Source organism: Nyctereutes procyonoides, unplaced genomic scaffold (assembly GCF_905146905.1).
Source record: "Nyctereutes procyonoides isolate TBG_1078 unplaced genomic scaffold, NYPRO_anot_genome, whole genome shotgun sequence".
Lineage (NCBI taxonomy): Eukaryota > Metazoa > Chordata > Mammalia > Carnivora > Canidae > Nyctereutes > Nyctereutes procyonoides.
The window spans coordinates 65,759,322-65,779,941 of NW_026575146.1; the positions used below are offsets into that span (position 1 = coordinate 65,759,322).

The 20,620-nt window shown below is 37.8% G+C and overlaps 2 protein-coding genes across 5 annotated transcripts in view; one reads left to right on the forward strand and one right to left on the reverse strand.

Annotated features, from left to right (window-relative positions):
* Positions 1-20,620, forward strand: part of LOC129499895 (uncharacterized) — an 80,530-nt gene that overhangs the window by 51,592 nt on the left and 8,318 nt on the right. The window lies entirely within an intron of this gene.
* Positions 1-20,620, reverse strand: part of MFSD14B (major facilitator superfamily domain containing 14B) — a 76,076-nt gene that overhangs the window by 31,804 nt on the left and 23,652 nt on the right. For 3 of the 4 annotated variants that reach the window (XM_055309928.1, XM_055309930.1, XM_055309931.1), the window contains one exon: positions 3,788-3,850. The exons of the other annotated variant lie outside the window; for it this stretch is intronic. In XM_055309928.1, coding sequence (XP_055165903.1) covers positions 3,788-3,850 — 63 coding nt within the window. The remainder of the gene's footprint in view (positions 1-3,787; positions 3,851-20,620) is intronic. 4 annotated transcript variants of the gene reach the window in all.

Genomic DNA, 20,620 nt, shown 5'->3' on the forward strand with positions numbered 1-20,620 from the left:
GTTTGGAAAAAGAAAGGAGTCAAGACCGACTCCAGGGATTTTGGTCTGAATGAGAATGACATGACCAGTAACTGAAATGAAGAAGGCTTATGAGCAGGTCAGGCTGGAGAGGAAGATGAGGAACTTAGTTTTGGTGTAATAACTTTGAGATGTTTATAAGACAAGGAAAGAGAGTGTCAATAAGGCAACTGGGTACGCAAGTCTGGAGTTCTGAGCTAAGGTCTAGGAAGATATCTATTTGAGAGTTGAAAAGTGGTTAAGTCTGATAATGTCATCCAGGGAGTGAGTGTAGAGATAGAGGAAACTGTTGTCCAAGGCTTGAGCCACCCATATCTCCAAAGTCTGTGGGATGAGGAACACATATGACTTGTCAGAAAGAGAGTTAAGAAAGATGTTAATTTAAAAACATAATTAAAACCATCAAAATATCAAGTGATCTAGCAATTCTAGTGCTCCTTGGTGTATTCCTAGGGTGAAGTGAAAACACAGAGCCACATGAAAACTTGTATACAAATGTTCACAGCAGTATTGTTATTCAGGCCAAGAAGTGGAAGCAATTCAAAAGTTCATCACTAACAGATGAACTATGTATGTTCATACAATAGAATATTATTTGGCTATAAAAAGAATGAAGTACTAACATGTGCTACAACACAAGTGGGCCTGAATGACACCATGGAAGTGAAAGAGGGCAGTCACAAAGACCATTTTAGAGTATGGTTCCATTCGTTTTTTTAAAAAGTGTTTTTGAGATTTTATTTATTTGAGAGGGAGAGAAAGCAAAGGCAGGAGCAGAGGCAGAAGGACAAGCTGAGCATAGAGCCTAACATGGGGCTCAATCTTAGGCCTTCACTATCACGACCTGAGCCAAAATCAAAGTTGGATGCTTAACTGAGTCACCTGGGCTCCCAGTATGGTTCTATTTATGATGTTAGAACACGCAAATCTAAGAGGCAGAAAAGTAGATCTGTGCTTGCTTGCAGCTGAAGAGGACGGGGGGCAAATGAGTGACTGCTAATGGGTATAGGAGTTCTTTTGGGGGGTGATGAAAATATTCTAAAATTGTGTGCTGATGGCTATACAAGTCTGTAAACACAATAAACCCACTGAATGTATACTTTTAATTGCACGGTTGACTTGCATGGTATGTGTATTTTCCCTGAATAAAGTTGCTAGAGAAAAACCTAAAATTGGAGAATTCACAGTCTATTTTCTCTTGTATCCTTTAGCGGTGCTCACCCTAAACATAAACTTTTTCACCCATGTATTATGACAGTACACTTACAAGGTACAAGTTAACTGTGGAAAATCTAGAAAGAAAGAACATAAAGAAGAAAATGGCAGATCATCCATAAATCCACATGCTTTCACACTTCAGGTGACTTCATTTTAGTCACATCACCCCACTGCTTACCATATGTATTTTGGTAAAAACAAAACCAAAACCATACTATAGTTTTACAACCTTTTTGGCTCACACATTATGTGGTGTTATTTAGAAATGCTTTCTTCATGTACCAGGATTACATCATATGGCTGTGCCACAAAGTACTTCTTCTAAGTTTAAGGCATTTTTTCTTCCATATTTACTACTACTAACAGCCCTTTACCTAAACCTCTGAATACATGATTAGAGCAATTTTCTAGAAACTGACTTGCTTTGTTAAAATAAGTGAATGTTTTGAGGTTCTTTAAATACTGCCTTCCAACAAACATTATATGGCCTCATTCATTTGGAGAATATAAAAAATAGTGAAAGGGATTAAAGGGGAAAAGAGAGAAAATGAGTGGGAAATATCGGAGAGGGTGACAGAACATGAGAGAATCCTAACTCTGGGAAACGAACAAGGGGTAGTTGAAGGCGAGGTGGGCTGGGGGTTGGGGTGACTGTGTGAAGGGTACTGAGGGGGGCACTTAATGGGATGAGCACTGGGTGTTATACTATATGTTGGCATATCGAACTCCAACAAAAAAAAATATACAAAACAATAAAAATAATAATAAATAAATAAAAATAAACACTGCCTTCCAGGAAAGCTACACCAACGTATCCTCTTATCAACATGTATGGGGAACTAATTTACCACAAAGTCAACTAGTTACTGTCAGTTGAAATTTTCTACCAATATCTATGTGAAAATATAATCTCATTTCATTTGGGATTCATTGCTTACTAGTAAAAAAACTATTTTTACACTGACATCTTTTGTAAACTGCTAGCTTACATCCTTCCTTGCCCTTCTGGGTTATCAATCATTTTCCCATGTTTACTTTGAGAGCACTTTTATATAGTCCTCCTATTATACATATTGCAAATAACACTTTGTCATTTTTCTTAATTTTTATGATGGTGATTTTGACCTTACCAATGTTAAAATACTGATATAAAAGACTCAATCTTTTCCTTTATAAATTCTTTTTTTAAGAAAAGGAAATCTTTTCCCAAACTGGTAAGAAAATGGTCACTAAAATTTTCTTCTAATAGTTTTTGTTTTTTACATATTTCTCTTTGCAACATTTTACTTGGCTCATGAAGGTATTGTGCTAACAGCTTTACATATACTAGCTCATTTTATCTGTATAATCACTTTGTTAGATCTTTTAATAAGATTTTTATTTAGAGAGTGCATGACCGCATGCATGCAAGGGGAGAAGAAGAGAAATCTCAAGCGGATCCCTGGGTGGCTCAGAGGTTTAGCGCTTGCCTTCAGCCCAGGGTGTGATCCTGGAGACCCGGGATCGAGTCCCACGTCAGGCTCCCTGCATGGACCCTGCTTCTCCCTCTGCCTGCGTCTCTGCCTCTCTTTCTCTCTGTGTCTCTCATGAATAAATAAATAAAATCTTAAAAAAAAAGAATAAAAAGCCATTTTAGGGGCACCCACGTGGCTCAGTTCATTAAATGTCCAACTCTTGATTTCAGCTGAGGTCATGATCTCTGGGTAGTCATATCGAGCTCCTAGTTGGGCTCAGCTGGGAGTCTGCTGAAGATTCTCTCTCTCCCTCCTTCTGCCCCTCCCCCCAGCTCATGCTTGCTCTCTGAAATTAATAAATCTTAAAAAAAATAAAAAGCTGTTATTGTAAACATTCTCAAATTATTTTCGAAAATAGGAAAAGAATAAATAGCACTCGTTACAAGTAATGCTGCTCAAGGCTGTGAATTCAGCAAATTATTAGGGCATAACTTTAAGTGTACTCCAGAGCTCACAGATCAATACTATCTAAGCTGGGAGGGACACATCCGACACTATTCCTGTATAATATACTATATAAAGTGGGACTGGAATATAACATTCTATTTTAACCTCTTATTTATAAGCTTTTCTGATGTCATATTAAAATTTAAACAGTGAAAAAAAAATAAAATTTAAACAGTGAATGAAGGCTAATTAATTACATGGTTGTAAACTTAGTTGTGACTAGAACACACACCAGCTTTGACAAGACTATTATTCAGCTAATTAAATCTTGATGCTGCCTTCTTCCTCAATATCAAAGTCAATTTCAAAAGCAGATAAGAACATGATAGGCAGGGCAATTAAAAGCTCACATAATTAAACTCTTTATAAACTGCTATGTATGTGTTAATAAAAATGAAGTACTGCTTTTACCAGTAAACCTTTCTATGCCTTATGGACTTGGGATATAGTTAATTTTGACATTGATAATCCAGTTAAAAGTTTAGATTTAGGTCTCCAGAACAAATAATGATTCTTTCCCTACATCCCAGTTAAACTACTAAGGATTCCTGCCTTTGGTTCCTTGTGAACCACACAAAAACTGTTCTTACCTTCACACCTTGAATGAGACCATTCATGAGGAATGTGTGTTGAGGAAATGTTTCATGTAGAACCTACAAAAAGCAAACAAACATCAAGAGAAATTCAAAAACAAATTAAAGGGAAAGATTTTTGCCTCTATTAATGTTAGATTAGGTAAATAAGATGAACCCTGGAATGAAAACATTTTAAGTATCAGTGAAGCATGAAAAATATCCTAGAAGTATGAAAACATAAAAAATGAGGTAGAAATCTAAATAAGGCAAGAACCTACACTCGAGCACTCTGATGCCTTTCTTACAAAAGCATCTGCAGCAAATATAAATTAATTGGATATACTCTTCACCACCACTAATTATAAGCAGGTACCACAAAGGGTTATATAAACTCAAGTATGAACCTGCAGCCTAGCTTCATGTGACCTAGGTAGTCTAGGAAGCCTCAAGCCTTAAATTTAGATCACAGTGATTCCAGACTGGTAGTACTTCTGGTATCTAGCAGAAAAAAAAAATCTAAAATCAATCCTGAAAAAGCATCATCTAGGCCTCAAATCAACCATATTTTTTTTTCTCAAATATAATGACCAGGACATAATCAAAGGTAATGAGATACAAAAGGAAATATGACCTCATGAGCAAGAAACAGCAACAAAAAATATATATATTATAATAGAAACAGACTTTCAATGACTTCACATTCTGGAATTACTTAACAGACTTTAAAAAGAATATGCTTGGGGCACCTAGGCAGCTTAGTTGGTTAAGGGTTTGACTTCAGCTCAGGTCATGATCTCAGGGTAATGGGATTGAGCCCCATGCTGGACTCCTCACTCAGCAGGGAGTCTGCTTGCTCCTGCCCTCACTGGTGTGCGCTCTCTCTCTCTCTCAAACAAAATCCTTTTTTTTTTTTAATGAAGAATATACTTACTATAGTCTAGATACAGAAAATAAGCTTGAAATTTTTGAACTAGAAGCTGTAAGAAATAAGAAAGTCCAGAGATTTTAAAAAGAAAAAAATTCCAAAATAGAAAAAAACGTATTGACTTAAGTTCAGAACTCAATGGAGATGTTTAACAAGAGTAGACATGGCTAAGAGAATTAATTTCTGAACCCAAAAGTAGGTCAACAGACCATCCAGAATGCAGCATGGAGACAAAAAGACAAAAAATAAAAGAGAAAGCAAAAGCCCCAGACGATCCTGTAAGGAAATCTGACACAACTTCAATTAAATTTGTCTTGTAATGAGAATGAGGCGGACACATTTCAGGAGCCAATGGCTGAAGATGTACTAGAACCAATGACAGACATTAGTGCAGAGATTAAAGTAGCGTAATAAATCCTAAGTAATATAAAAAGAAATCCAAACTCACAATCAGAAAACAAAAAAAAAAAAAACTTAAAAGCTGCAAGAAAAATACAGACTGCCTAGAAAGATGGCTTTGTTGGGCAGCCGAGGTGGCTCAGCAGTTTAGTGCCACTTTCAGCCCAGGGCCTGATCCTGGGGTCCTAGGATCGAGTCCCACGTCGGGCTCCCTGCATGGATCCTGCTTCTCCCTCTGCCTGTGTCTCTGCCTCTCTCTCTGTCTCTCATGAATAAATAAATAAAATCTTAAAAAAAAAAAAGATGGCTTTGTAACTCCACTAACAATGGAGCCCAGACAAGAAGCATGCTATCCTATCCTCAACATAATGAGGAAAAGACAACAAATGCCAACCTACAATTCTATACCCAGTTAAAATGTGCTTTAAGTACAATTTTCAACCTAGCAAAAACTAGTTTCCTAACTTACAGTAATCTAACTTATGAGATATATATATATATATATAAAAGTTTCCTTCACTTCCAGAAGAAGGAAAATAATCTAGATGCACGATGTGAGATGCAAGATGAAATAAACAGCAAAGAAAATGGTGAATATAAATAAACAGTGATGCACACGACAAAATGATGTGTCTTGCAGGTTTTATTTTTAATTGTGTGGAATTAGAAGATGTAATGACATTGGAATAAACAAGGTAAATAAACACCAAGTGTTTACATTCCTTTACCTCATTCCTGCTGACACTGCTGTCCTGGATGAGGGTGAAGATACTGACATTAGAGACTTCAGTAAGTTTGCATGGAATGCTATGAAAGTAAAATGCATTCGAAGAAATTATTTCCAACCTTTCCTCTAACAAGATTATTTTTAAGGTTTAGAAAAGGTTTGTTATCTCAGCTAGTGACATTTGAATTCTACCTATTTGTACTGGAAAGACAGGAAAGTAAATAAAGGACAGCAAATACCTCAAGTTAAAAATCATCGAAGTTCTCAGAAGAACCTCAAAAATAACAGATTTCATAGGGCACAAAATACAAAAATGTTCTCTAAAGAAAACAGAATCCGGGATCCCTGGGTGGCGCAGCGGTTTGGCGCCTGCCTTTGGCCCAGGGCACGATCCTGGAGACCTGGGATCAAATCCCACATCGGGCTCCCGGTGCATGGAGCCTGCTTCTCCCTCTGCCTGTGTCTCTGCCCCTCTCTCTCTCATTCTCTCTGTAACTATCATAAATAAAAAAATAAAAATAAAAAAATAAAGAAAACAGAATGCTAATCAATATCAGAAGTAGTTTCATTTGTTACATGCATCACAAAAATATGGTCAAACAGCAAAACACAAGAAAGTTAGTATATCTTTAAAAAATGTTTCTCTGACCCTGGGTATGCCACTAGGTGTAGGATGTATCCACTGTCTCACAACCCTCTCTTCTCCCCTTCTATATTCTGTCTCTGTCAAACTGACGCTGAGAACCTACAGACATTTCTGAGATTCCCCTTGCTCATGGGAGTTTCTCACAGTTCCTGCCAGGAGGAAACAGAAGGTGGAGAAGTGCCAGTAAATACTACACCAATTCCAGGGCTGCGTGCATGCTGTCAAAGGGACACAACTGCCCATCCTCCACTGCCTCCGGCTCTATCCTCTGACCTCCCCCTAAAACAACTCTATACTCAAAACAACCCACACATGCATTCACTTGTGCAAATGATACAATCCACCAACAAGAGAAAACCACTTAAATCTGGCAAAACTATATCCATGATTGAACAATGGAGTATGCATTTATTGGGCTGTACATTACACTAGAGAGATCTAATGGGATGTCTGGCTATATGAGGGAACATTTCTGGGCAATAGTGCCATGATGCAGGAAGTTCCTCTAAAAATCTTCGATATGTGCTTTTCAAAACTCTTCTACTTTTTCCTAATGCAGGATAGAGTGGGGAAAAAAGAAAGCAGTTAAAATTTATTGGATAAATAAGTAAAACAAAGTAAGACAGTAAAAAAAAAAAGCTAAACCTTCGTAAAATAAAGCAGCTATAACGAAAACAGCACTATTCTACTCATTTTGATAAATTCAAAAAATTAAATATATTATACAAATAATCTAACTGCAAAGAACAGTAACTGTTACCATAATAAATTAAACCTAATGATAAAAAGTATATTAAACATCTCTGATAAAATCAAAGCTTTTATTTTTAACATTTTCCTATAGAAAATAAAACTTAAGGAAGATATTGCCTTTATTCTTCAGAAGGACTATCGTAAGCATTAAATATAACGGTATTTCCTTTTCTTTTTTTAAAAGGTTTTATTTATTTGACAGAGAGAGTGAGAGAGCACAAGTAGGGGGAGCAGCAGGAGAGGGAGAAGCAGGCTCCCCACAAAGCAGGGAGCCTTGATGCAGGGCTTGATCCCAGGACCCTGAGATCATGACTGAGCCAAAAGCAAATGCTTAACTGAGCCACCTAGGCACCCCTATAATGGTGTTTCCTAGGGACTGAAAGTTTAGAGTTGAGCGGACTTCTGGTACAATGAAGCTAATAAATAACTGCATGTACATCATAACATATACATAATGTACATAAATACACATCACATACACAGCTGGTTTTCTGCACTTCTACCTAAAATTTTACCAACAGGAAACTAAATTTACAGTATTCCTGGAAAGCTAGGGTAACATGTGAAAGTTGAAGCAACAATAACATGTAAAAATGTGAAAGGAAAAATCTTTGAAAACGTAATTTTCCAGAGTCCAGGAAAGCAAACAGCCCAGAACCAGAGGAGGAAAAACATCTACAGTTGAAGAGGTTATTAAAAGGTTATAAAATGAGGGGTGCTTGGGTGACTCAGTCGGTTGAGCTTCTGCTTTAGACTCAGGTCATGATTTCAGGGTCCTGGGATCGAGCCCAGTGTCATTGGGCTCCCTTCTTCCCCCTCTTCCCGCTATTCTGCCTACTTGTACGCTCTTCAAATAAATAAATAAAATCTTTTTTTAAAAAAAAAATAAGGTTATAAAATGAGCTCCTGGTATCTTGCTCTCAAAGCTGCTGACTTCTGTATCTGTGCCCAACACAAGAATCAAAATGCATAATTCTCTGAACTGGGACTTCTAAATGGGATCCCTGTAGAACCAAATGGATTAAAAAATGATAGTGCCCCAGATCCCTTATATCTATAGTCCTACAATAAACTACTTCATCAGTATAGAGGGCTCTCTGAACAACCACACTGTCATAAATCAAGAGCTCCTACAAGCAACACTCGTGTTCAATTCTGAGGAATAGAGCTTTCCATCTGGGCTGGAGAACAATAATCCCACTACCAGAGACCAGAGGTGCCTAGGGCACAGGTGGCAAATTGGCAAGCTGATCTTTTCTATTTGTTTTTTTTTTTTTTAAGTGAGATACCTGTCAGCGTGTAAATTTCAGGAAAATTCATACTCCATATGATTTTCTAGCATGTCACAGGAAGTCAGAAGATTTCAGAACATAGGGCTTGAATTACCACATCACTGATTAGCTGAGTAAGCAGAGTGGCTGCTGCAGTTGAAGGAGCATATATTCCAACTGTAAAATTCCTACCCCACTTCTGACATTTACATTACTTGCCTAGCCCCAGAAGACATTTGTTTTCATAATCTCTGATCTAACCCCTCATTTGTATATATAAACATGTATAAAATTCAACAACAAAGGTGAAAATCACTGCAAGGTTTAAAATAAGTATAAGTGTCCTCCAAGACATTCAAGAAAATGCTACGCACATTGAAAACAATGTGCTACACAGGGACCTACACCAAAATAAGCAAAACCAGTTAAAAAAAAGTCGTCAAGAACTGATCAAAGTCTTCAAGAACTGATTACAAGAGAAAGCACAGAAATACATAATAAGAAAGAATGTCAGAATGGATAAATACATAGTATTACAATGTACTATAGTGTTTTAAAAAAATACAGAATTGGGCAGCCCAGATGGCTCCGTGGTTTAGCGCCGCTGCCTTCTGCCTTCAGCCCGGGACCTGATCCTGGGGACCAGGGATCGAGTCCCACTTCAGGCTCTCTGCATGGAGCCTGCTTCTCCCTCTGCCTGTGTCTCTCATGAATAAATAAATAAAATCTTTAAAAAACAAAATACAGAAATTAGCTGCATAATATATAAAAAAGTAGAAGAGAAATGTAACTTAAAAGATGTCAGAATAGGCAGACAAAAGACAGCAGTGGGTATAAAAAATACATCGAACATAATTAACAAATTTAACATACTTACCATATAGAGAATACTACTCTGGGGAATACTTGTTCTTTTCAGGTCATATAGAAAATTTATAAGAATCAACCATATACGAGGATACAAAACAAGCTTCAACAAATTTCAAAGAACTGAAATAATTCATGTTCTCTGGTAATACAATCTAGAGAAGTCCCCAAATGTTTAGAAATTAATACACTTAGAACAATCCATGAGTCAAAGAAGAAATCACAAGAAATATTAGAAAACAGAATAAGCTGAATGGTATATCAATACAACACATCAAACTCATGAGTGCTTAAAGACCAATTTTAGGTTTGAAATACATAAAACGGAAAACCAACAAAGGGCTGAAAACAATGTTGTTTTTGTTTTTGTTTTTAAAACAATGTTCTAACCTTCAATATAAAGAAGTGAGAGAGGGCAGCCCGGGTGGCTCAGCGGTTTAGCGCTGCCTTCACCCAGGGTATGATCCTGGGGACCCGGGAGAGTCCCACATCAGGCTCCCTGCAAGGAGCCTGCTTCTCCCTCTGCCTGTGTCTCTGCCTCTCTTTCTCTCTGTGTCTCTCATGAATAAATAAATAAAATCTTTAAAAACAATTTTTTTAAATAACAGAAAGAACAGCAAATCCAATCCAAAGAAGTAACGAAAAAAGGTAATAAAAAAAAAGACATCAATAAAATGAAATCCAAACATTTAATAATGAAAATCAACAAAAACCAAATGTAACTCCTCTGAGAAGATTGGAATTGATAATTCTTAAACTATTAGGAATACACCAAAATAAAAATCTTTTGCGCAGTAGTGAAGGAAACCACAACTAATGACAACGTACTGAATGGGAGAGAACATTTGCAAACCCAAATTGGGGCTAATACCCCAAATATTTAAGGAACTTGCACAAACCAATACCAAAAAAAAAAAAAAAAAATCTACTACAAATAATCCAATGAAAATGGGCAGAGGACCCGAAGAGACGTTTTTCTAAAGACTTATAGATGGCCCCAATGGACACAAGAAAAGATGCTCAACCTAACTAATTATCAGGGAAATGCAAATCAAAACCACAATAAGATACCATCTCACACCAATAAGAATGGCTAGTTATCAATGGCTAGGAAATAACAGGTGTTGGCGAGGATGTGGACAAAAAGGGAATCCTCACGTACGGTTGGTGGGAATATAAAGTGGTGCAGCCACTATGGAAAACAGTATGGAGGTTCCTCAAGGATTAAAAATAGATGGGACGCCTGGGTGGCTCTGTGGTTGAGCACCTGCCTTCGGCTCAGTGAGTGATCCTGGAGTCCCAGGATCGAGTGCTGATCAGGCTCTCTGCATGGAGCCTGTTTCTCCCTTTGCCTGTGTCTGCCTCTCTGTCTCTCATGAATAAATAAATAAAATCTTTTAAAAAAAACACCTGTCGAATCACCATGTACACCTGAAACTAATATCATACTTTGTAAAAATACAAAATAAAAATAAAGGAAATTGTGACAGACACACACACACACACACACGGGAATATTATTCAACTATAAAAAAGGAAGGATAAATATAAAACCACCTGGTCAGTGGTTGAGCATCTGCCTTTGGCACAGGTCATAATCCCAGGATCCTAGGATTGAGTCTTGTGTCAGGCTTCCAGCATGGAGCCTGCTTCTCCCTCTGCTTGTGTCTGCCTCTCTCTGTGTGTCTCATAAATATAAATTAAATAAATAAATAAATAAATAAATAAATAAATAAATAAATAAATAAATAAATAAAATCTTAAAAAAAGGAAGGAAATTCTGCCACTTGAGACACCAATGGACCCTGAGGATGTTTTGCTAAGAGAAATAGGCAGAGAAAGACTAGTATCATATTATCTCATTTATATGTGGAAGCAAATAAAACAAAACACAACAAACAAGCTCACAGATAAAGAACAGATTGGTGGTTGCCAAAGGCAGGGGATGGAGGGTAAAATGGGTGAAGGGGATCAAAAGTACAAGCTTCTAGTTATAAAAATAAATATCAAAACTAAGTGAGTGGGATTTATGGAAGGGTAGCCTAATTTTCAAAAATCAATATAACTGACCACATTACTCAAATAAAGGAAAAATCTAGTTGTTATCTGATTATATGCAGAAAATTCATTTGATAAAATTTAACACCTATTTAGGATAACAACTGTAAGCAAAACAGTAATAGAAGGGAACTTCCTTTCTCTGATAAAGAATATCTACAAAAACAAATCTACAGCAAATAATACACTTAGTGGTAAATTTTAAATCGCTTTCTACCACCAGAGATCATCTCTGAGATAAGGATGCCCACTACAATTGCTTCTATTCAACATAGTACTTGATGTCACAGCAATGCAATAAGAAAAAGAAAAAGGACTGGAAGGAGTTAAAAACTATCATTATTCACAAAATATATGAATGTGTATGTAAAAATCTGCAGATAAACACTTAGGATTAATAAGTGAATTTAGACAATCACCAGATACAAGGTCAAAATACAAAAACAAATGGTTTCAAGTACCAGCATGACAGAAAATTAAACCTTTACCCTTCTCCATGAATGTCCTAGCCAGCTAAGCACCAAGCGTTCAGGGACTGACTGGGAACTTGCCACCTGTCTTGGTACCCTAGTTATGTCAGTAACAGCCTCACGGCCCTGGAGTATGAACTGAGACACAGTTAGAAAAGCAGCAGTGAGATGGGAGACTACAATACAAGCAGGGCCAAAGTCCACATTTCCAATGGGAATGGCAACCATCTGGGAAGGAGATACCTTTATTTTCTCTGGCCGGAGACAGGAAGCCAGCTCCCTTCCCAAACCTCTCACTTAGCTTATAACATCCTCTGCTGGACACCTGCAGATGCAGATGCCCTAGGCCGGGTGATACCCAAACAGCTCTGAAACCAAATTTCAAAGGGCCCTGTGGCCAAACCTAACCTACAGTCTCCAGGACTGGACCAGATTCCCTGCTTGAAAGCAGAGGATATGACTCACACACTGGATCTGAACGGATTCCTGGGAAAACCTTGTTTCCAAAAAAGGGCAAAGGTGTATATAGGGAAACATGGAGGGCAGAGTTCTTCAGCAGAGACATTAAAAAAAAATGTTTTTTAACCTTTACAACTATACTATTATATCAAAAAACATTAAATACCTTGGAGTAAAACTAGTGAAAAATCTATGCAGTGAGAAATATAAAATATTATTCAGATAAATTTTAGAGACTAGATATAAAGAGGATATACCACATAAAAGACTCAATATTGTAAAGATATCAATTCTCCTCCAATTAATCTATTGTCAATGTAATGACAATCAAATTTCCTATCAACACTGTGAATATTGAAGAGCCGATTATAAAATGTATATAGATAGATAAAAGGTGTAGAATAGTCAATCTTGAGGAGGAAGAACCAAGCCAGAGCAGTTATACAAGATACCAAGATACTGCTACAGAAATCAACACAGCATGGTATTGACACAGGGCAGATACATAAATAGAATACAAAACTTAGAAACAAATCCATATGTATGTGGTTGCCTGATTTATGATTAAGTTGACACATACAATGGGGAAAAGAAATTTTTTTCCCCAATAAATTAGGCTGGTTCAACTATGCATTATTCATATGCAATCAAAAGGAATCTTGACCTCTACAAAACACAATTATTTTTTTTCTACATGGATGGCAGGTTGATGTGTGAAAAAGAAACCAATAAACCTTTGAAAAAACAAAGTTTCTTAAACAAGATTTTAAGAAAGTACTAACCTTAAGGCAAAAAAAAGAGAGAGGAGGAGGAAGGGGAGGAGGAGGAGGGGAGGAGGAGGAGGGGGAGGAGGAGGAGGGGACGAGGAGGAGGGGAGGAGGAGGAGGGGACGAGGAGGAGGGGGAGGAGGAGGAGGGGACGAGGAGGAGGGGAGGAGGAGGAGGGGAGGAGGAGGAGGGGAGGAGGAGGAGGGGAGGAGGAGGAGGGGGAGGAGGAGGAGGGGAGGAGGAGGAGGGGAGGAGGAGGAGGGAGGAGAGAGGAGAGGAGAGGAGGAGAAGGAGGAGAAGGAGAAGAAGAAGAAGAAGAAACTGACCTGCCTAAGCTAGAGCCTGGCTAGTCGCAGGGTTAAATCACTCTAGAAAAATTTTGGCAGTAATTATATACTGAAGTTGAATAAAACCCTGCAATTTTAGGGGATGCCTGGGTGGCTCAGAGGTTGAGCGTCTGCCTTCAGCCCAGGGCATGATCCTGGAGTCCCGAAATCGAGCCCCACATCAAGTTCCTTGCGGGGACCTGCTTCTCTCTCTGTCTAGGTCTCTGCCTCTCTCTTGGTGTGTCTCTCATGACTAAATAAAATCTTTTTTTTTTTAAGATTTTATTTATTTATTCATGAGACACACAGAAAGAGAGGCAGAGATATAGGCAGAGGGAAGAGAAACAGGCTCCATTGTCACAAAGCAAAATGACAGAGGAGGTAACAAAACTTCCCAAATTTGATTTAAAAAAGAAAAAGGTGAACAGACCCCAGAAGCTAAATAAACCCCAAGTAAAAGGAACACAAAGAGATCCACACTCAGACACATTAATGCATAAACTGTTAAAAGACAAAGAGAAAATCTCTAAGCAGAAAAAAAGGAAAATGAATTCACCACATATATTAGAGACTGACAAATTATCTGTAAAGGGACATAGAGTACATAGTAAATATTTTAGGGTACATGGTTTGTGTTGCAACTCAACTCAGCCATTGTAACACAAAAGCAACCACATTCAACAGACACTGTTGTGGTCCAACAATTTTTTATTTATGGATACTTCCACCTGAATTTCATATTAAATATCTTCTTTTGGTTGTTTCCAACCATTTAAAAATGTAAAAAGCATTCCTTAGTGCACAGACCACACAAACTCAGGCAGTAGGCCAGATTAGGTACATGGGCCATAGTTTATAGACCCCTGATATAAAGGGGAACAAAGATACTTATTATTAGCTGACTTCCTATCAGATAAAATGGATGCCATAAGGCAATATATATTAAAAGTACTGAAAAATCTATTTAAAAAATTAGAATGTAAAAAAAAATTAGAATGTATTATATAATAGATATTACGATAGGGAGACCCACTGCCTGTTATATTTAGATGTTAACTCTTCTTAAAATTGTAGGAAAGTTTGGAAATCAGCACTGTCTTTATTTAAGCATTCAGAAGTTTACTGGTATAAAAGTATGCTACAGACTACAACATACAACTAATACATACAACGCACAGTAATAGGACAAAAATAAATGCCAAGCAAAAGTCAGTACATCTGCTTAATTAAGGCCCATTATATCGTAACAGTGAGCTGTGCAACAGAAAGCAAAGATTTAAAAAACTATGATCATATATTATAGATACTCTTAGTGAATGCTACTTATCTCATTTAACAATAAAAGGTAAATTTACCCACAAGAGGGTAGATTCTGGGTACTTGGTCAAAAACCACTAGAAAACTATCAAAATCATAAGATGAGCCTGAACATTTTGATTCCAGAAGCCAAGACAAGCCTCCGTGTGACTATAGTTAGAACTTTACTTCCTTTTCATGTAGAGAGCAAAGTACTTACATATTATGCTCCAAATGGCAAAAACAGTCCCATCTCATTTTATCTCAAGTCCCAAAAGGAAAGGATTAAGTGAAGGAAGCAGAAAAGGCTAGACTACAGAGGAAATAAGGGGCAGATAAGATGGAATATGGGGTTTTTTGAATAAATGAGCACATACTCTCAAAGCAAGGACAAGAATACTGAATGTGGCAGGAAAGTAAAGAACATTCTTTATTAGATCACTGTATGAAGAGAATGGTGTATTGGAGTATTCTGTATCCTTGAATCTCTAGCAAGATTTGAGGAAGGTCAGCTTGCAAAAGAAAATCTGCAAATTCCAAGAATAAAATTTTCCACTCATAGGACCAGTATTAAGTATATCTTTATTGAAATAAGTGCTATTTAAACATATCTAAAGATGTTTATATTAATCAGATAGCTTTATTTACAGTAAAATGAGATCAGGCCCTATAAGAGGATGCACGTTTTCGAATAGAGGGTAGAATGTAAGGCAGGGATGGAGAGTCATTTTTATGCATAAGCTACTACTAGCAGAAGGTAAGGCCAATGAGTGAGGTCAACTTTACAAATCTATTTCAGTGTCTTAGGGGTTGAGAACTTTCTCATGGTACTTAATAAACTAAAATTGTAATATAGGACATGAGACAGGCAACAAATTACAGAGTAAATGACTAAGAAAAAGTAAATTTTACACTACTTCAGTTTGGGCAGCTTATACACTTCTAGGGATGCATCCATTTCTTCCAGGTTGCCTAATTTGTTGGCATATAGTTGTTCATAATATGTTCTTATAATTATTTGTATTTCTTTGGTGTTGGTTGTGATCTCTCCTCTTTCATTCATGATTTAGTTTCTCTGGGTTCTTTCTCTTTCCTTTTTCTAAGTCTGGCCAGGGGTTTGTCAATCTCACTAATTCCTGTAAGCAACCAGCTCCTAGTTTCGTTGATCTGTTCTAGTGTTCTTTTGGTTTCTGTTTCATTGAATTCTGCTCTAATCTTTATTAATTCTCTTCTCCTACTGGGTTTAGGCTTTACTTGCTGTTCTTTAGCTCTTTTAGGTGTAATGTTAGATTGTGTATTTGAGATCTTCTTGTTTTTTGAGAAACACTTGTATTGTTATATACTTCCCTACTTAGGGCAGCCTTTGCTGCATCCCAAAGGTTTTGAACAGCTGTGTTTCATTTGATTCCATGAATTTCTAAAATTCTTCTTTAATTTCCTGGTTGACCCAGTGTTTAGTAGGACACTCTATATAACCTTCAAGTATTTGAGTTCTTTCCAAATTTCCTCTTGTGACTGAGTTCCAGTTTCAAAGTATTGTGGTCCAAAAATATTCAGGGAATGATCCAGAATCTTCTATTCTGGAGAATGTTGCATGTGCACTTGAGAAGAATGTCTGTTCTGTTGCTTTCGTATGGAATGCTCTGAATGCATCTGAAGTCCATCTGGTCCAGTGGGTCATTCAAAGCCCTTTTTTTCCTTGTTTATCTTCTGTTTAGATGATCTGTCCATTGCCAAGAATAAGGTGTTAAAGTCCCCTACTATTAATGTATTATTATCAATGTGTTTTCTTTAATTTTGTTATTAATTGGTTTATATAATTGGCTGCTCCCATGTTAGGGGCATAAATATTACAATTGTTAAATCTTCTTGTTAACTAACTCTTTAGTTATGATTTAGTGATTTAGTGTCCTTCCTCATGTCTTATTATAGTCTTTGGTTTAAAATCTAATTTATTTTGGGACGCCTGGGAGGTTCAGTGGTTGAGCATCTGCCTTCAGCTCAGGTCGTGATCCCAGGGTCCTGCGAATGAGTCTCCCATTAGGCTCCCCATAGGGAGCTTGCTTCTCCCACTGCCTATGTTGCCTCTCTCTCCGTTTCGCTCATGAATAAATAAAAATAAAATCTTAAAAAATAAATAATTAAAATCTAATTTCTTTTGATGTCCATTAGGATGATAAATAGATTTCCATGGGATCCCTGGGTGGCTCAGCGGTTTAGCGCTTGCCTTCCACCCAGGGTGTGATCCTGGAGTCCAGGGATCGAGTCCCACATCGGGCTCCCTGCCTGGAGCCTGCTTGTCCCTCTGCCTGTGTCTCTGCCTCTCTCTCTCTCTGTCATGAATGAATAAATAAAATCTTAAAAAAAAAATTTCTACCCTTTCACTTTCAATCCGCAAGTATCTTTAGGTCTAAAATGAGTCCCTTTTCTAATGGCTGAGTAATAGAAACGACAAATACCCACCATTTGCTTTGACGTGGATGGAACTGGAGGGTATTATGTTGAGTGAAATAAGTCAATAGGAGAAGGACAAACATTATATGGTCTCATTCATTTGGGGAATATAAAAAATAGTGAAAGGGAATAAAAGGGAAAGGAGAAAAAATGAATGGGGAATTTCAGAAAGGGAGACAGAACATGAGAGACTCCTAACTCTGGGAAACGAACTAGGGGTAGTGGAAAGGGAGGTGGGCAGGGAGTGGGGGTGACTGGGTGATGGGCACCAAGGGGGGCACTTGATAGGATGAGCACTGGGTGTTATTCTATATGTTGGCAAATTGAACACCAATAAAAAATAAATTTATAAAAAAATAAATAAAATGAGTCCCTTGTAGACAGCATATTGATGGGTCTTGCTTTCTAACCAATCTGTTACCCTATGTCTTTTGATTAGGGCATTTAGCCCATTTACATTCAGAGTAACTACTAAAAGGTATGAATTTAGTGCCATTGTATTACATGTCAAAATCCTTGTTTCTGTAGACTGTCTTTATTCCTTTCTGGTCTATGTTACTTTGGGCTCTCTCTTTGCTTAAGGGATCTCTTTTAATATTTCTTGCAGGGCTGGTTTTGTGATCACAAATTCTTTTAGTTTCTGTTCGTCTTGGAAGCTCTTTATCTCTTTCCAATCTGAATGACGTCCTTGCTGGATAAAGTATTCTTGGCTGCATATTTTCTCATTTAGCACCTGGAATATATCATGCCTGTCCTTTCTGGTTTCTGTGGATAGATCTGCTGTCAATGTAATGTTTCTATTCTTGTAGGTTATGGATCTCGTCTTGAGCTGCTTTCAGGACTTTCTCTTTGTCTCTGAGATTTGCAAGTTTCACTATTATTATATGCTGGGGTATTGACTTATTTTTATGGATTTTGAGGGGGGATTCTCTGTGCCTCCTGGACTTCAGATACCTGTTTCCTCCCCCAGATTAGGGACGTTCTCAGCTATAATTTGCTCCAATATACCTTTGGGCCCTCACCCCTTCCCTCTTCTTTTGGGATCTCAATTATGCAAAATTTTTTAAACTTTATAACATCACTTATCTCTCAAATTCTCCCCTGGTGATCCAGTAGTTATCTTTTTCTCAGCTTCTTTATTCTCTATCATTTTGTCTTCCATATCACTAATGGTCTCTTCTGCCTCATTTATCCTAGCATTTAGAGCCTCCAATTTTTTTTTTTTAAGATTTATTTGACACAGGGGATCCCTGGGTGGCTCAGCGGTTTAGTGCCTGCCTTTGGCCCGGGGCGTGATCCTGGAGTCCCGGGATCGAGTCCCACGTCGGGCTCCTGGCATGGAGTCTGCTTTTCCCTCCTCCTGTGTCTCTGCCCCTCTCGCTCTTTCTTTCTCTCTCTCTCTCTCTTTCTGTGTCTATCATAAATAAATAACTAAATAAATAAATCTTAAAAAAAAAAAAAAGATTTGACACAAATAGCGAGCCCAAGCAGGGAGAGTGGCAGGGAGAGGGAGAGGGACAAGCAGGCTCCCCAGAGAGTAAGGAGTCTGAATGCAAGGCTCGATCCCAGGACCCTGGGATCATGACCTAAGCCGAAGGCAGATGCCTAACTGACTAAGCCACCCAGGTGCCCTAGATTTTCTATTTTTTATTGTATCTCATGAATAGCCTGTTTTATTTTGACTTGATTAGATTTTAGTTCATTTCTCCAGAAAGGGATTCTCTAGTGTTTTCTATGTTTTCAAGCCTAGCTAGTAACTTTATAATCATTATTCTGAACTCTAGTTCCAACATCTTTTTTTTTAATTTTTTATTTATTTATGATAGTCACACACAGAGAGAGAGAGAGAGGCAGAGACACAGGCAGAGGGAGAAGCAGGCTCCATGCACCGGGAGCCCGACGTGGGACTCGATCCCGGGTCTCCAGGATCGCGCCCTGGGCCAAAGGCAGGCGCTAAACCGCTGCGCCACCCAGGGATCCCTCTAGTTCCAACATCTTACTTAAATCCATACTGATTAGGACCTGGCAGTCAGTACTGCTTCTTGTTCTTTTTCTGAGATGAGTTTTTCTGTCTTGTCATTCTTGCAGAAAGTGGTCACTTTTCTATTTGCAGAGTTGTGCCAATTCTTTTCTTAGATCTCCAGTTGAATTTGCAGGTGTTTAGAATCATTTGATAGTTTTCTAACTGAATTCCTGAGACTAGACAAAAATATGGTCTCCTATTCCTCTGGCATCTTGGAAAGTGTCCAAATCTATACTACTTCAAACAGAGCACTTCTAGTGTGTGCTAGGATGCAGATAGATTGCACAGAATATTAATATGCAGTTACTGTTCTGTATCTCCAAATCCTTACCTTAAACTGTTTTTCTCACCTCATGGAAACAGGACAGAATGCTGTCCACTTGGAAAAAAAAAAAAAAAAACACATGTACCATCATCCTAATAGTTACAAACCATGATGGGTGACAGATGCAGGATGTCAAGAACTAGTTATCTGACAACAATAAACCCCAACATAAAGGAATAGGATAAATGAACTTCTGCTATAATAAACTATAATTTTGTCCCTTTCTTACCAGTTCTCTGTCCAACCAGAAAAGGTAGAAAGTAGAGAGGATATGCCAGAGAAAATCTTTTTTTTTTCTTCTCTCCAAAAGGAGAAAGGAACCAGCCCTGCCACATCAGAACAGAAACAGAGGTAGCAAACTGTGTTGTAAAGGCTGAGGAAGATAAGACAGTACAGGACATTTAGCTTAATTTAGCAACACGAAGGACTCAGAAAAAAGAGAATGAACCCATCTATTAATTCAGCAAATCTTCTATGACACTGTAGTGTCAGAGTGAGCTAGCAAGCCTGTACTCCACAGACATTAAGTGTATATTTTAACCAAATATTTGCAAACAGTAAAACTGCTCAGAAACTGCAAAAAGAAAGTAAAGCAGCATTTTAGCTGGCTTATAAGGCTGCATTGGGCAGTAAGAAAAAAGCCACATCGACTTTGGGTGCATATTAAGATTAACTAATTAATCAAAATTAAGAGATCTGGCAGCCCGGGTGGCTCAGTGGTTTAGCGGCGCCTTCGGCCCAGGGCGTGATCCTGGAGACCCGGGATCAAGTCCCGTGTCGGACTCCCTGCATGGAGCCTGCTTCTCCCTCTGTTTCTCCCTCTGCCTGTGTTTCTGTCTCTCTGTCTCTCTTTCCCATGAATAAATAAATAAAATCTTAAAAAAAAAATTAAGAGATCTGACAATCTGTGATCTAGGGCCAAAAAGGTCTCCAAAGTTTTTAACTGTCTGGAAAGTGGTTTTACAATTTCTAACAAGACCTCAAAAACATTATTCTTCACTTAACTTTGAATTCTTAATACAGACTGATTATAGGATTAACTCTATATTGAGAAACCTGTAATATCACTACAGCAGATTTCT